The 17008-nt window shown below is 43.0% G+C and overlaps 1 protein-coding gene across 3 annotated transcripts in view; it reads right to left on the minus strand.

Moving 5' to 3' along the window:
• Positions 1-4722: 4722 nt before the first annotated feature.
• The window catches only part of PPP2R2A (protein phosphatase 2 regulatory subunit Balpha), a 44195-nt gene continuing 31909 nt past the window's right edge, over positions 4723-17008 (minus strand). For all 3 annotated transcript variants that reach the window (XM_059490769.1, XM_059490771.1, XM_059490770.1), the window contains 8 exons: positions 13251-13348; positions 10266-10431; positions 9692-9804; positions 8575-8752; positions 7788-7952; positions 7096-7265; positions 6515-6606; positions 4723-5708 (listed from right to left, as the gene is read on the minus strand). In XM_059490769.1, the coding sequence (XP_059346752.1) occupies positions 5429-5708; positions 6515-6606; positions 7096-7265; positions 7788-7952; positions 8575-8752; positions 9692-9804; positions 10266-10431; positions 13251-13348 (1262 nt within the window). In that variant the 3' untranslated portion in view covers positions 4723-5428. The remainder of the gene's footprint in view (positions 5709-6514; positions 6607-7095; positions 7266-7787; positions 7953-8574; positions 8753-9691; positions 9805-10265; positions 10432-13250; positions 13349-17008) is intronic.

The following is a 17008-nucleotide window of genomic DNA, read 5'->3' on the forward strand; positions in this document are numbered from 1 at the left end:
CCTATACTACAATACCTGTTATAAGTATTTTTTATCTTCTATTCCTCTACACTAATGTTGGAGGTTTGAAATCTGCCTTTTGTAACAGCCTTTCACTTCTCTTGAATTTGACTGCAGGCCTTGCATGACTGTACCAAATATCTGACCCTGTGGAAAATCTGGATGGCTCTGGGGTAGCACTGGGAGAGAATTAGCTATGTTAGTAGTAGAAAGAAAGCAGCAACTGAATTAATTTGACAAAACATCTATTTACAGGTGGAGGGGCTGCAGAAACACTTGAGATTGAAATCAGAACAATGAGCTACTTGTGATTTTAAATAAAAAACCTGCCCAGGTAACCTAACCCTACTTTGCAACCCTCAAATCACAGGCTAACATGAGCATTTGTCACCACCCTCATTCAGGAAGCATTTGCTACAACACTTGTGACATTAATATTTATCAGTCAAGTGTGACTATTAAAATTTCTGAGTCAGAAATAAATTGATCAAGATTATAGAGTGAGTCAATGCAGAGCCAGAAATAGCATTCACAAGGCCTGACTTTCAGCCCTGTGCTCAAACCACTCCACAGGTTCCTTGAGGCACTTGAATGATGTAATTAATGTTTGTAATTTGAATCCTCGGATGGAAAATGCTGTGACAATGGTGGCATTGGATGGACACAAAACCACCTATTAATAGAAGAGAAACAATGGCCACAGATTCCTGGGAAAAGCTTTTTGTACTGGAGTGCAATACAAAGGTTTTTCTTCCAGGAAAAAACCCAAAACCTTTAAGTCAATTGAAATCAAACAGTTAACAAAACCTGTGCTAAGATAATCCCATGTCACAGGGCTTGCAAGGGTTGCAGGATGAAGAGAGAGGCAAGAATCTTGACCTCATGTTCAGAAGTCTTGATTTATTATTTTATGATATATATTACATTATGACTATGCTAAAAAGAATAGAAGGAGAAGTTCTCAGAAGCTAGCTAAGCTAAGAATAGAAAATGAATCAATAACAAAGGTCTGTGTCTCAGCAGAGAGCGAGACCCAGCTCTGCCGTGAGTGGTCAGTAAATCCAAACATCCACCCGAGACCAATCCCAGATGCACCTGTTGCATTCCACAGCAGCAGATAACCATTGTTTACATTTTGTTGCTGAGGCCACAGCTTCTCAGAAGGGGGAAAAATCCTAAAGAAAGGATTTTAATGAAAAGATGTCTGTGACAATCCCACTGGGAATATCTCATGGTTCCAAGGTATTCTAAATGTTTGAAACAAGTACAGAAGGAGAGCTCTGTCTGCCCCTGGATCCCTGGAAGTGTCCAAGATCACGTTGGATGGGGCTTGGAGCACCCTGGGACAGTGAAAATGTCCCTGCCCCTGGCAGGGGATGGTACTGGATGGGGTTTAAGGTCCTTTCCAACCCAAAACATTGCATGATTCTCAAGCCTAAAACATGCCACGATTATTTTTATTTGGTTTGTTTAGTATTTCAATTCCCCAAAGCTGAACAAGTGCCCTTTCCTGAGCTGGACACACCCAGCATCCGCCCTGCACAAGGGCTCTTTGCCCTGCACACCTCGGCTGAACTCTTTGTACTGCATTAATCCACCCTGGAAACGTTTTTATAGTCAGAAATAGCAACAAGTGATGGCTGTTGATTCCGGAGGTGACTTCGAGGGACAGTGACCACACCTCGCCGTGGCCGCTCGCGGTTCCAAACCTGCACCTCTCTACGGTAGCGTTTGCCTCCTAGTGGAGAGCCCTGGCTCAGAAAAGCGTTATCAAAACCAGCCAGGGCTGTTTTCCTCCTTGCAAAGGTTGAGACTGTTCAGATTGGAGGGTAAAATTCACTGTGTAGAGAAATCGAATTCACAGTTTTTGTTCTCGCAGCTGGGAAACAAACATTGGTTTTAGTCCACTGCTTATCTTTACAAGCCCAAACCAAGTTAAATAAGATGTTTGCTGCAGGCAAACAAACAGCTCCAGACAGCCACAGTCAATACACAGCAGCCTCACTCCCAGCACACCTCGATCCAAGTCCTTCCCTTTACAAGAGCCAATTCCATGGAAAAGGGCAAAAGGAGGCACCTTTTATTCAATAAAAGGAGTGTTTGATGGGAGTCAGGATGTTTTACACCTCTACAGCCCGAGGGGAAGAGCAGAAGAGCAGCACACAGGAAATTGCTTCCCAGCTCTGCTGTGCCTAAGAGGATGACAATAAAAGTCTCTATTAAAATATTGGTATTCCCTCTCCAGGAGGGGAAATCTCACAGGTTTTTGCTTGTCAGCACCACCCGAGCTTTTTCCAATCAGGCTGATAATAAAAGGATCTGCAGTTAAGCAATAAATGATCCTGTCCTCCCTGAACAGAGCAGTAGGGGAGCAGGTGCTGCTGCATACCCAGCGTGTTTTCCAGGCAGCAGCCACATCCTAGCGGGGAAATGACAAAGGACTTGAGGCACGGGGCTCTCCTGCACCTGGGCATTGTGTCAGCTGGACAAACACTTCACTCTGAACAGTAACTGGTGGCACGAGTGACACTGCTGCTGTCACATTGTAGATACAAACGACCCAAGTGGTGGTTGGTGGCATTTCAGTACCATCAGTGGCATAAGGACAAGATGCAGGGAGGAGAATGCCTTCCCCTTGTTCAGTCTGGCATTCAGGGACTGGGAATTGCAGATTTGCACTGGTTTTACTGGGCACTGAGGATGCTGTGTGACTGGAGCAGCTGAAGGCAGTGACCAGAACCATCCTGCCCACGACAGGAACAGGGACACAGTTCCCCAGGCACAGGGAAGAGACCACTCATTCAAAAATACCTGCAAACACAGAATAGGGGCAGGAAAGAGCATAAAAAGCATCCTGACAAAGTGTATTCTCTGTGTACTTTTATTAATAAAATATATGATTTACAGCATGTATCAGCGGACAGTGTGCTTAGAGAATTCTCTAATGGATAGTGTGACAGCACAGGCAGGAGCTGGGTTTGGTGAGGACAAGTTAAACCTCAGGTGAATGACAAGGACCACCATTACCAGCAAACCCGAACCCTTTCCCACAGTGAGCTTTAACCCATCCCAGCAGGCCCAGCTGTGATGCCAGAGGAAGCTGTACTGGAGTATTGCTCTGGGTGACTGCACCCGGTCACTCTGTGCCATCTTCACCTGCTCAGCACCTTCAGTGCATCCCTGGGGCTCTGGTGGCACAGGAACAGCAGCCTCAATACCATGGCCCTCATCTTCCCAATCCAGCATCCTTGAACCTACACCTTCACAGAACAGGATTTTACCAGCTCCACAGCAAAAGCATCTCATCACCTCAGTGCCTTCACAGCAAGATAAAGAATATAAGCTTTGGCCCTGGAAACAGCTGCACATGTGATTAATGTTACTCAACGAGTTGTTTCTCAAACTGTTGGAAGGTCTGGTTGCTGGAGTAAAATTAGTCACATGCTACTAAATAGGAGTAGGGCCCACTTATTTATTCACCCACTGGAAAACAGCTTCTGTTCCTGGGGATATTCATTTGTTTTACAAGGCTAACAGGTGAAAAAAAGGTCAAATCCTTACAAAGGCTCATGGTCACGCATGCACGGTACAAGACAAATACTGTATTTAAGAGAACTGGATTAATAAATATTAGAATTTTTACATTTTCACACCACTGCAGAAGGACTTAAAAAAACTGAAGAGTGATTGCAATAGTAGTCTTGTTAATAACCTCTAACCCAGCCAAAATTTTACAGCAGAAATAGTATCTCAGTTGATCAAATCATAATTTCATTTTAATAACTACCTCTAAGCCACAGAAATAATTAAATACAGGTAACTCAAAAGCAAAAATTCTGCCAGTCAAGGTAAATTCACCATGAATTCAAACTTTACTGAACATTTCCATGAAGGAGGAACAAAACCTAAAAGCACAATCAGCAAAAATACTGGAAGTAAAAACTCATGAGCCTTATAAAGCATCAATATCTAGTTAATCTTTGGATAAGCCTTATGTGCTGAGGAGTTGAAATCTCTCACATCACTATGAACACTTATTTCATGCAGCTTCTGTACTCCACGTTTGGCTCCTCGCACCAGTGAACATTTCTATAAGTGCAGGAACTTTGCAAAGCCAAAAGCCAGAAGAAAACATTTGCATGGTTAAACTACATTTCCAGTTAGCAATAAATACAGAAAATAGAGCAGCAGAATGCAGTGCAGTCATTAGCTATGGAACCATGGTGCTGGCTTGTACTACAGAACACCACACAGGAGCTTGGACAATTTCTCACAAAGCCACAGGGGACTTGGTGCTCTAAACAAGGCATTAAAGGTATTTTATCCTAAAACAAGGCATTGAAGAAACCAGGATAAAACTAAACATTAAGACATCTGTCCCAAAAAATGGAATTTAAAACCTGAAGATTCTATTCCCTTTCTGATTAAAGCAACAGGTTAAAAAGAGGAGCATTCAAGGGCACAGGAAGTGGCTGCTCAGATCAAAACCTGACAGCAGTTATGGTGCTGAGATGGAAGTGGTCATACACTGGCTGGTGCCCAGATTGCTCAGGAGTGAATGCAGGTACCTGTGAAATCCCTCCCTCTCTTCATTCCCATGAAAAATAATTAATACTGGTTAAAATCATTACAAAAAACATAATTTTATTTTCATGCATCTAAGGTAAAACACAGAGTATTTGTATAAAGAGGTAGATTAAAAAAAAAAAAAAAGAAAACAGATTCTCCATTCTTTGTCACTTTTATTCAGTAGTTTGTTTTTTCCTTATTTTCTCTTTTTTTGGTGCCAGACATGGCAAGGAGTGATTACAGTCAACTGTTTATTAAAACACTTGTTGCAACACAGACCCCCTTTACCACTGACCCCAAAAGGACCCATTTTATGTGCTTTATTTTGTTTATTTTTTTTCCATACACCACCACCAAGGCGAGGTGGAGGGGGGACGAGGGGGAAGGGGGAGTCCAGGAGGCCAGAAGGAGGAGGAATGCTACAAGCCACAGCAAGAATGAGCTGTATTTAATAAAAAAAGGGGGCCACGAATGATACAGTAATGAGGTTACACAATTAAATCCCATAGCATGATTGAAGGCTTTCCCTGTGTCGGACGTCATCACAATGGAAGGCATAAAAAGTGGAGTAAACCGATGTTGAGACAGTCCAGTCTAGTCCATTAGGCAAGATGGTGCAAGTAGTCATTTAAATTAAAAAGTGCCCTATCCTCACCTAAATGGCTAGCAGGAACGGAGACAACAGAACCACAGAGCCTTCTCCATGGAGCTATAAAAGTGTGTTGTCATATGGCACATTTTTAAACACTGGAAAGGGGTGCCATAATGGACCTCTCACTTGCTTTTGTTACAGGTACAAATGCTAGATTCAACTATTTCAACTATGCAGGAAGTGACTCTTCAGTTAGGAATGCCAACCCTAATTCATCTTGTCTTGAAATATATACAAGTTGTTTGTGGTAGCTACAGCAATGATGTTCTCCTTGGGGTGCCAGGCTGTGTGCAGGATCTTCTTGTTGAAGTCTAAGCTGTCGACACTGATCTCGTCCTTCTTTCTCTTGCCGCTGGCGCACACCTTGCGTGGCTTCAGCACCGTGCGCGGTTTGTTGTTCTCCCGCGACGCCTCCAAGGTGATGTCTCGCTTTGTGTTCCTGTCAAACATCCTGAAGAAGTTGTTGTAAGACCCTGTCATGACAATGCTGCACAGGGGGAGAAGGAAGAAGGATATCAGTTAGGAATGCCTTCTCCTTTTAGCAAGCCAGAGGGTCTCGACTGAGATCACGCAAATGGAAGGCAGGTGGCATCACCCACACCTGCTACAGCTAAAGGGAAGCAGGTTTTATAAATCTAAAACTTCCCAAAAATACCCTTTTACCTTCCCTGGGCCCTTTGAGATATTTTGTTATCTAAGCACCTCGAATGTCATTATTTAATTTGCTTTTCACACACACACGGGAGAGAGCCAACACGTTGGATTTTTAGTGACACACAAGGTGGGCAAATTTAGGTAATAAGCAGCACATCTAGTTTGTGAAAATTCCTTATAGCCCCTGATTCTGCATCAGCTGTTCAGTAAGAAAAACAGATTCACAGGTTTCCTTGTCCTTCCTCTGCCTCAAAAAATATTTGAGCAGACAGATGTCAGATTTCAAAAAAAATAAAAAGAAGCACACCATGTCTGACAGTACTGACAAGGAACCACTGAGCTGCTTTAAATGCCACAAATAAGCAGTTAATGGCATGATTAGCACAGAAGCAATAGCTGTCCTAAGTGGTGCTCTTGGCAGGTCACTACCATGGTAAATCACTGGAAAAAGAACATTCCTGGAAGTTTTACCCATGGGTTCCCCTAGAGGTCTGGTACAGATCCTTACAGTTAATAATGCACCTTACAGTCTCCTAAAGTACTACTGCATTGTCCAAGTCCAGGTATTTGAGGTCCACTGCCCATTTTAAGAATAATTTGGAAAGATTTGAAGTGCACAGGGATAAGAATTCCACTTGCCTGTCTGATCCATTCCAACAGCATTCAAACTTGTCAAAAATGCAATCATTCTCATACAGTGAGCAGAGTTTACTCCTGAGGTATTCATGCACCTGGAAAAGAGGGATCAGAGAAACTGAGTGAGCCTTAGACTCATACCTGTAAAACAGCCTTCCCAGACTGTCCCAACAGCAAGGAACCTGAGACTGTTCACAAGAGCTCTTTCTTATAATGAAAACAGCAACTTTCAGTGGCAGCTAAAAACATTTTACAAAAAGGAAATGTTTCACCTCCTGTTTTCTTCAGGACAGAGCGCAGAACATAAAGACCTGTCCTAGTCTCATGGCTGGAGATCGCCTCTCCACATCCCAAATCCCCACTGGGTAAGAGTGATGCTTTTCCAGGCCCAAACATGGCTTTGGGTTCTGCCACCACCCTGCAAACAGCACAACCTTTCAGCAGGAGTGTGGAATCCCCAAAGCTCAGGGATGCTCTGCCTGAATCTAGAGACAGAACTGTAACTGCCACATCAAGACCATCAGTAAGATTCACCCCTTGTCCATGTTTTTTAATTCCCAGCCCACATGATTTTCACCCAGTACCTGGTATGTTTCCACAGGTCTATTTTCCATATTTAAATCCCAGATCTTCACTGACAGATAATCTCTAGTCATCATATATCGACCACTGTGGCTAAATTTGACATCAGATATGGAAGAGATGATTTCAGAGAAAAATGATCTGTTGCTAGGATCCTCTGGTTCTTCAAACACTGCAGGAAAATAAGACAGACATTTCAAGAGGTCAGTTTGTGTCTCTTTGATACAAGATACACCTGGATTACTTTAACATTGTCTCAACAAGCTGTCTACCTTGTGTTACTCTGTGTTACATAAAATAACTTTTCAGAAGAAACATTGGTAATACAGTTGCCATACCCTCTATTGTAGCAAGCTGAGGTCAGCTCCTTAGTGAATGAATTATTTGGTAATATGTAAAGTCTTGATTGACACATGCACTGGATTTCCAGCACCAAGTGCAGACCAAATGGCCTTTAACCACCTGAAGTCTGCAAAAAGCCATTCCTGGTGTCCAAACAGAAGCTGCTACTCATTTTACTCACTACTTTTACTCCAGGAAAACATAAATATAAGATTTATTTAGATTTTAGGCTTTAAATATAATCAATATACTACAGGAATTCTATACAAATCCACACAGACTATTCAGTGTTTGATATACTCTAACAGCAAATGTCCTCTGGCACAGGGAGACACTGAACTGCAGCACTCACACTTTGAATGTCTGTCACAGAGGGCTGATGCCCTCATGTCACACAGGCGAATTGTGCCTTTGCTGCTGCTGTAGACAAACGTGCTGCAGCTGTTGGGGTGGAACTCTGCAGCTGTGATCACCTCTGTCAGCTCCTCCATGTTGGCAGGCTTGATATCTACAATATCTGCAGCAGCTCTTTAAGGAATTGCCTCCAGTAAATGGGTTTTTCCCAAGGTATTTTTCAGTTTTAGATGCTTTCAGAAATGCTACCTCAGGCTTGTGGGACCCAGGCACAACCCAGGTAAGAGTTAAAATCAAGCCACACAATTTTTCTACAAAGCAAGGTGGTAACATCACACTCTGAATCGGTTTCAGGATAGTTCTTACAGCAGCAGAAACCTGCTTCAGTTCTGCTCCACACTCCAGCAGTAATTAATTCTATACTACAAATTATCTCCCAAGTATTTAATATAAAACTTCATTCTGCTTAAATTCTAATTATACTGCTATGTTATAAAACGCTATTTTGTATTAAAAACTTCACACAGGTGTGGCTGCTCCATCCCTGGAAGTGTCCAAGGCCAGGTTGGAGCAACCTGCTCCTGCCCACCTGGATGAGCTTTAATGTCCCTTCCAAACCAAACCATTCCTTCTCCAGAAGTAAAAGCCCTTACAATGACTAGGGAGAAATAGCCAGGATTAATGGAGATGAATTCTCTGTATATATACTAAACACTTCTCATGGAAGGAACTAAAACCCAACAGTTTTCCTGTTCCCATCCCACAGAACAATGGCAAAAGGATACTAAAACTTCTGTCAGTGATTTCTAGGTGCCACAGGTTGATCCGCAGGTCGTCTGCAGACAGGTACGTCTCATAGTCACTGTTGATGGAGATGGAGTTGATGTGATACGTGTGAGCATTGGCAAATATCCTGCGTGGGCTGGCTTCCACCATGAGGTCCATGGGCCTGAACACTGGCACCTGCAGCACACAGAGAAGGGCAAGAGTGAGACCCCAACCTAGCACAGATAGCAGCACTGCTCAGCACACTCCTTCAACGTCCCAAGCTGGATGAAATATCTTACAAGTCAGTATTCCTGCCAAGGGCCAGCACAGGAAAGATGAAGTTAATGATGTGGTGGGTGGTTCTGTGGGATCTCAGCACCTCAGGATGGAGGTGCAGAGAGGCCGAGACCACCCTTGGGGGGCTCGGGAGTCCTGGAATGTTGCCAGAAGTGTCTGGTGGCTGCACTTTGATCCTGCACAGGAGATGACACCTGTATGAGGACTGGGAAGGTTTCACTGGGTGAATGGTGAAGGGATAAGTTAGTTAAAGTGTAAAACACAGCGTTTAGGATTTTAGTACAGGGGGGTCTAAAGAAGTAAGATGGAGGAATTGGGGCGTGTCCTGTCCTTCTTCTTCTTCTTCTTGGCCTCCATCTTCTGTGGTGATGGTGGCACTTTGGGATTGGTTATTACTAGAAGTGCACCGGTTAATAAGGGTAGAAGGTATTGGGGAGAAATGATAAATATTGTACACGTAACTTCGGGTATAAAGATAGGTGACCGCCCCGGGGGCTCTCAGTGTGCCCATGGCTGACTTGCTGTGCAGACCTCTGTCGGGCTGAAAGAAAATCTTTTAGATAAACAATTAATAAACACCAAGACCGAGACAAGATCAGAAGTCTCTCCTCGTCCTTTGAAGCGCTGGGCTCTTCAAGGCCATCCCTGGGCCTTTCCAGAACACCTAAACAACACCAGAAAACTTACAAGCCTAAACAGCCGAGAAAACTAACAAGTGGCGTCCCTGAGCTATCATCTCTGGTCAATAAATCTGCCAGAAGAAAACCGAAAAACGAACAGGTTCCTCCAAGAGCCATGGGCTGGGAGAGGGGAACGAGCTGATTGTGAGCTACTCACCCGTAGTGTTGTAACTGTAGTAGGATCCCTATACCGTCCATCCTCCTCCTTTAAATTATAACCCTCGGGTCTTTTGTCCCTTTCACTGATTTTCCATAACTTTATTGTTTTATCTGCAATGAAACAAGCACAGGTTAAAATGAGAGCTGTGGAGAGACACCAGTCATCGCTGCTGATGCCTTCTAAAAAGACAAGGCCGCCCACGCGCACAAAAAAAGACAAAAATGCTGCTTGGGGAAAACAAGACAAAAAGCATTAAAGAACCTCCTCCAGAGTTTGTTCTTTTTATAAGAGCTCCAGCAAGTTTCAGTCAGGACAGGGACTGCTATGAATAATTAATGTAAGCTCTGCCCCAGGGACTCTCACACACAGCAAGGTCTCAGTGAGCTGCACACAGGGGCTGTAAAATCCCAAATACCCCACCCTGTGCTGGCACACCTGTGCCAGGGAAGCCACAACCACGTCACCAGATCCCTGCAGTTAAACCCTGCTTGATTCCAGCCTTTTGGAGAGAATTAGACCAAATCCTAATAACAAACCTACATAAGAACATGTTATGGTGCAAAATACTTACCATTTGTAGACAATAAAAACTGAGCAGCATTTTTCTGGGGTAACCACCTAATTTTGTTGATCTTCTCTTCAATTTCTAAACTTTTCAAGTAGTCAAACTCTGGTTCATGGCTTTGAAAGGTACTGTAAACATTGTACTCTCCCCTACTGTGAGACTGGGTTTTGTTCTAAAAAGAGAATTAAATGATCAAGACATGTATACAATGTACATTTGGGTACAACCTACTTGATTTTCATGATCCTGTCAACCAAATAAGATGAGCATCATCTCTGCGGCAAGAAATTTATTAAAGTTTCTATTATTTTGGCTAAGAAAACATCAGAGAAGAGACAGTTCATGCAGCAGCTTAAGTTTCCAGAAACTCTCCACAGAATGTAACATCTCCAACAAGTTTTCACATTAATGCTGAGCAGCTGAACAAACTAATATTTTACCTATTAAAAAAAAACAAAAAAAACCCCACCAAAACAAACTACAACTTATTTCATCTTTAATTTTTCCATCTTTGCTGTTTAAAGGGAATATTTCTTCCCCTGCAACACAGACACACAAATGGCAAATCTACTCTGTGAGTACACTCAGCTTTCCAGGCACACTATGGAAATCCCACATGGCACCTCTAAATTTATACCAGCAGCTCCACGATTCTGGTTTATAATCTCCAAGTCCCCTAGTAGCTTCTGAACTGCTTAAGCAGCTTTTTCTTCCTCTTTCTAGAAGGGGAAAAAGCTCATCACCTCTGCTCTGGCATTAGAGTCACCCCTGCAGTTACCTGACCAGGTGTACAACTGGTTTTACAAAACTGAAAAATTGCACAATTCCTCTTTCCAAAAGCTGTGTCTTAAGCACCAAAATATTGCACTGCATGGACTGAACCTTGAATTTCATCCACTGGGTGCAAAAAATTGGATCCATTTCTGATGTAGTACTCCCCATGTTCACTTGTAGTGGTTTCAAGCTGAGTTTTGTGATTTATTCCTGTCCCACCAACTCCAGAGATTGCACCATCAGATGCCTTTGCTGTGATATGTCCCTGGCTGGGGACTTTGCTCCTTCCTTCTCTGGCGTCTCATGTCCATGGGCTCATTTAATCCCTGAGTAGCTCACCAAAACACATCTGATACAACCCTTGCTAGCCCACATTTGTCACATTCTTTGCATCATTTTCCCATGCTTCATACCCTGAGAGCTGGCAGGAATTCTTGTACTTGAAAATAAGCTGGGGGCAGGGAAGGGATAATGGGGCAAAACAGTCAGAAATCCCATTTTGGCACCAGATTTCTGTACCACACCTGTCCCTTACACTGCTTTTCCCACCCTGGAGAATGGAAGGGACTTTGTTCTAAGCCTCAGTCAGAACTAACAACTGAAGCTGGGTCACTGCATGGAACAACTTGGAAAGGAAATCTATTGTGCTTTAGGAAATGCCTTAGGAAATCCAGGGAACTGGGAACTTTTCTTCAAGTCCAGACTGACCGTAACGACTGAGGCTAAATATTCTATGTGTGCATTCTAGTAAAACTTTACAGGATCACAATAATACATAAGCCCAGTAATATGTGAAATCCATCCTTGGGCTAAAATCCAAATTTAAACTCTCAGTCTCATGGTGCTCAAAGGAAAACAAAAAATTCCAAACAAGGCGAGGTGTTGGTCCAAGCGGCCGATGTTAAATTCCAGTTTAGGTAATTGCACCGTGCCCACGCAAATTCCTGCTCAGTTTCTGGGAGCTGTGGGATTCACTTCCTGCCTGGCACCCAGCTGATGTCACTGGCTGCCACATTCCAGCCCGGAGGTGGCAGCACTTTGGCAGTGGGGAAGGCACACAGGTCTGCACAGCTCCTCACACAGCCCTGGGCAGTGCTTCTCTTCCTGCAGGCGTGGTCTGCAAAGCTCTGCAGGGAGCGTGGCAGAAAGGGGCACAGAACTGCAAACAGAACACTTCTATTTGATATACTTTCACATAAAATCTGCTCTAGACAGTTTGTTGGAACAAATCATTCCCTAAACACTGAGAAGTAAAAAAAATGCCAAAAACAATTCTGCGCAATTTCACCTGACAACCCAGCTGTTCTTCCTACCCCTGGATCCCAGCTCCTAAGGATGTGAGCTTGGATTATGCTCCAAAAACCAAGGAGTCATTGAAATACAGCTCACCTAAAAGCAGGCAAGGAATTACTGCAACTTTAAGCTACACAAGAGGATTCTTAAAAGTGTCAAGCGACAACTCAAGAATTAAAAGTAATAAAGAAATAAAAGGAAAACAATAAAAAGCCACAAAATACTCCAACAGCTGGTGCCACACAGCCCCACTAGATGTCCCCATTGACCGAGGGGAGCTGCTGGCACAGGGACGGTGCCTTGCCCACAGATCAGCTCTCTGCTCAGGGAAGCAGAAATGCCAAGTTTTGGGAGTTTTAAAATGGACATTGAAGGAAAAACTACACAAAACTAACAGCGGCATCTCCCTGAAATACATTATAACCACAAAAACTTCCAACTTCCAGCCTCGGTTAAAATCAGGCACTGCAGCTCAGCTGCCCAATGACAGAGGTAGAGCCAAAAGCCCAAAAACCAAGGGTAAAGGAAGAAAAGAGACCTCTGCTATGGGGATTCTGTGGTTTTACTTGATTGATGTGGAAAAGGACATCTGAGGTCACAGTCACACACTTACTAGAGGGCAACTTTTAATATCCCCAGTTCCACTGAAATCATCATCACAGCCAGAAGAGTCACTGTGTAAGAACCAACTTCAGTTCCCTCAAGGGGCTTTTGTGTCCTACCCCTTTTTGGTCTTCCCTTTCAACATTCTTTATACCACAACCAAAGAGTGTTTAAAATAACTTCTATCACCAAGTTAATTAAATATCAGTGTTGTAATCACTTATCACACAGGCATGCACTTTGTGTAAGGGGTTTTATAAAAACATGCTCCTTGTCTTTGAAAAGGGAATAGGAAAAACAATGGAATTAGACAGCACTCACCTCCTGCTCCTGTTGAAAGATGACAACTCTCCCTCCTTTGTCTCCTGTTGCTAACAACTCTCCAGAATGGTTAAATTCTACTGTAGAAATTATATCCGCTGCAGAACAACAAAAATAAATCCCCCACGTTAATCATTCTTCTAAATACCAAGTGGCCAAGAAGGCCATGATTAAAAAAACCCCCAAACCATTAAAAAATTATACTTTATTTAAAGGACACCTATAAAATGCAAGTAAAGGTTTCTTCCAAAAAATAACCCTAGTTTTTCAGCTGTAGATTTGAGAAGCATTTCTAGATGACCATGCCAGAGCTACAAGCACAGTGTTGTGCATTACTTTGTTCCTAAGGTTTAATATCCTCAGCTTCTTAGAACTGCTTTTTCTACTCTGACTCTAGATAATACAGACTGTAGCTTTCTAGAGCAACTGTGCACCTTTATGTTCTCCATTTTTCCTAATGCATGATTTAGATACAATCATTATCCATATCACCTCAAAGCACCTTTGTTTTTTAAAGGACTTCGTACACATTTGATAACTTAAAGGCAAAAGGTATCAGGGGAGAAAAGTTCAGATATCTGTGTTTAAGGAATGCAAAGAATAAACAGCTGCAGAAAATCAGGAAAAAACCTCAACAGTCTTCAAAACACCCAAGTACCTCTTCTGGATGACAAAGGTTTACATTATCACAAGTGGTTTTATAGGGAGTGCTAGAATTAAATGATAAATATACAGCGACACGAACAGCAATCCCTAGTATCAAACTGAGCTGTTCATACATCAGAAAGGACAAATTACAACTTAAGCTCAAGCCCATCCATTCACATTTCCAAAGGTACAAATGCTCCTTGGACTCCCAAATAGTTGAATCAGAAGCCAAACTATTTTTGAAAACACAATTCTATAAATCTAATTTTCTGCCACAGAAACTACTTGAGAGTTTAACATCCACAAGTCTTAAGGCCATTTCACTTTCATGCCAGCCAGCAGTAGATAAACAGTATTTTCTGTGGGATAGTTTCTTTTTTCTCCATTGCATTCATAACATTTTAGACTTAAACAAGATCAATACCTGCTGGACTTGGAGCCAACCATCAGCTCCACAGAGTTTTGTGTTCTTTGGCACAAACTACCCCAGAGACCCCCCCCAGCAATGTCCCTGCCACTGCCACTGCTTACACTGGCTGCAATGTCTGCAGACAGAGCTAAAGACACAAATACACCCACAGCCTGTGCCTCACTGAACCTGGACCCACATCACACACACACAAACTTTCATTGCAGAGCTCATCATCTTTTCATTCCAGAAGGCAGCAGTTACTGCAGCCATTCTTCTATGTGTCACCAGATGAAGTGATTATCTCACATCTGTAAGGGGCAAAGCACTGAGCTGCAGATATGGTATTTCATAGGTACCTCTCCCAGGTGAAGGGGGCATGGAGATAAGAAACAATTCATCCATGTGCAGAAAGAGGGAGGTGCAAACCAAGCAGTGCCAATGCAAAGCACATGGTTGTACTCCTCCAATAGGAAATGACCTTACTTAAAGAATTATCAATTAATTGAAGAAAAACACACTAACACATCTCAGCAGTGAGAAATACACAGAATAATTACTACTGAGAAAAACAAAGACTTAACACTACATGCTCTGACAGTCTTGAAACTGGTGAGAAAATACAGTGAATTATTAGCAAACTCAATGTGTCCAGGTATGTGGAAAGAGCATAGAAAAAATGGCCTTAGAAGTCTCATATATCCATACAAGAACAAATGGATAAATTAAATAAAGTACTTATTTCATGAAAGTCGCTGGAAAATTTAGAACAGGCAGCAACAGCAGCCACAAAAACCTTTGTTTAAGGACAAAAATCTCTATTTTCCTAGGTCTGATAATGCTATATATTGTATTTAATAATAATACAAATCTCACATAGCAGAAAGACAACCACTTTTCTGTAGATCCCAGACATTCTTGCCTTTTTGATTTTCAGGAGAATCCAAGCTTTCCCCCAGTGATTTCCAAGCTGATGCAGATCCAGCTATCACAGACTCAAATGCACAAATAAATTTTCAGCACCCATATCCCACATCTCCAAAGAGTCCAACAGGCTCAGGCAGTGGTGACAAGGTACTGAAACCTCTCCAGTGCCTGACTGACACCATGCAGATCATTCCAAGGATTGGATCAGTTTTAAATTAAAACCAAATACATTCCTTAGCAGTAATGAAAAAATATGAATTTGTTTTAAAACTCAAGATACATCAATAAATCCAATGCGCCTTCCACAGTGTAATCTTGGACTATTCCCTCTCCAAAGGAAAAAAAAGGTGCTAAAAATGTGACAGAAAAAAAGTGATTTCTGTTTAAGTAATCCCAAACCAGGGCCAAGATATAGATTTTACAAAGAAATCTGTACTAGAAAGCAAAGAAGCAGCTGTACATGCAAACCCAGCAATGCCCTGTTTGCAATTCCACATTCCCACACCTTCATCAGAGCAAACACTGGTGCTGAGCTGGGTGGGTTTACAGGTGTTGGAGAAAGGACAGAGGGAGCTTTTCAACCTCCCCAGTGCCTGGATTTGCTTGTGGGCTCTCATCTGTGTTAACATCCTCATTGCCCACAACGTGTACCCACCTTACTCTGCTTTTTTTCCGGTGATAATTGTAATTTTGGCCCTTCAGCACCACCAGAGAGTATCCCCAAGCTGTGGTGTTTCCTCTCCTCTCCCAGGTGGGTGCCTGCAAACAGAGCTGCTCCTGCTGTCACACACTGGGCCACGATCCCCTCCCAGTGCCAGCAGCTCCTGAAGGGGTGCTGCAGGGAGAAGCAGCGGTGCAGGGCCCCACTGCCACCTCACTGATGGCTGCTGGAAATGGATGCATTTCAGTGCCCTTTTCTTCAGCACAATGTCAGAGATAAACAACCACTGAGCCCTTATCTGATACCCAAACCCCTGCCAGGCCACAGCTTATCTGCTGTCACACCATCAGCTGGAGATCAGATCTGTCCTCTCCTCCTCTCCAGCATCTCAGGACATCTCTGACACCAAGATGTGACAGTGCCAGCGCTGAGGGTTGCAAACACTGCATGGCAGCATCAATCGTAGGAGATGAAGACGAGATTGTGACAGAGGCAAAAACCAGGACACAGCAAGGTACACCTCATTCCTGCAGGGCACCTGCAATACCAGCACCAAGTGAACCAGGTTTCTCCTTCTTGCATAACTTGGGACAAAGAGTTCAGAGGTTGTTACATCATTTACAAGTATGTCTCTGCACAGATCTAGATCTGTGTCCTTCAGTTCCGTTCAACATCCCTTCACAGACATTTACTGTTGTAGAAACACTTCTGAGACTGCTAAATGGTTTCAAATAATGTTTTTAGTGACCTGAAAGCAAAGGGGTAGTGGGGTAGGAATCACCTACATAACCTGAAATCTATTTATGAATGAAAATGTTCTACAGCAGGTTGAGCAAAACACTATGGAAACACAGAGCTGCTGCACAGTTCTATCTCCAGCTCAGAGATACAAAACTCTATAGTCAAACCAAGGCACTGATCACAAACATCTCAAACTCAAGAGAGGTTTTGGTCCCTGATCCATCAGCACACAGAGACAGGGCAGAGACTGCTTCCCCCAGAGCCATCCAAAGCTTCCTACAGCTCTCCCTGATCCTGGAGCTACAATCTGGCAAAGCTTTCCTCTCCTTCTGCACAGCATCTTTATTTTCACAACCTGCTTCAAGTTTTTTA

The sequence above is a fragment of the Ammospiza nelsoni genome, chromosome 30 (assembly GCF_027579445.1).
Source record: "Ammospiza nelsoni isolate bAmmNel1 chromosome 30, bAmmNel1.pri, whole genome shotgun sequence".
Taxonomy (NCBI): domain Eukaryota; kingdom Metazoa; phylum Chordata; class Aves; order Passeriformes; family Passerellidae; genus Ammospiza; species Ammospiza nelsoni.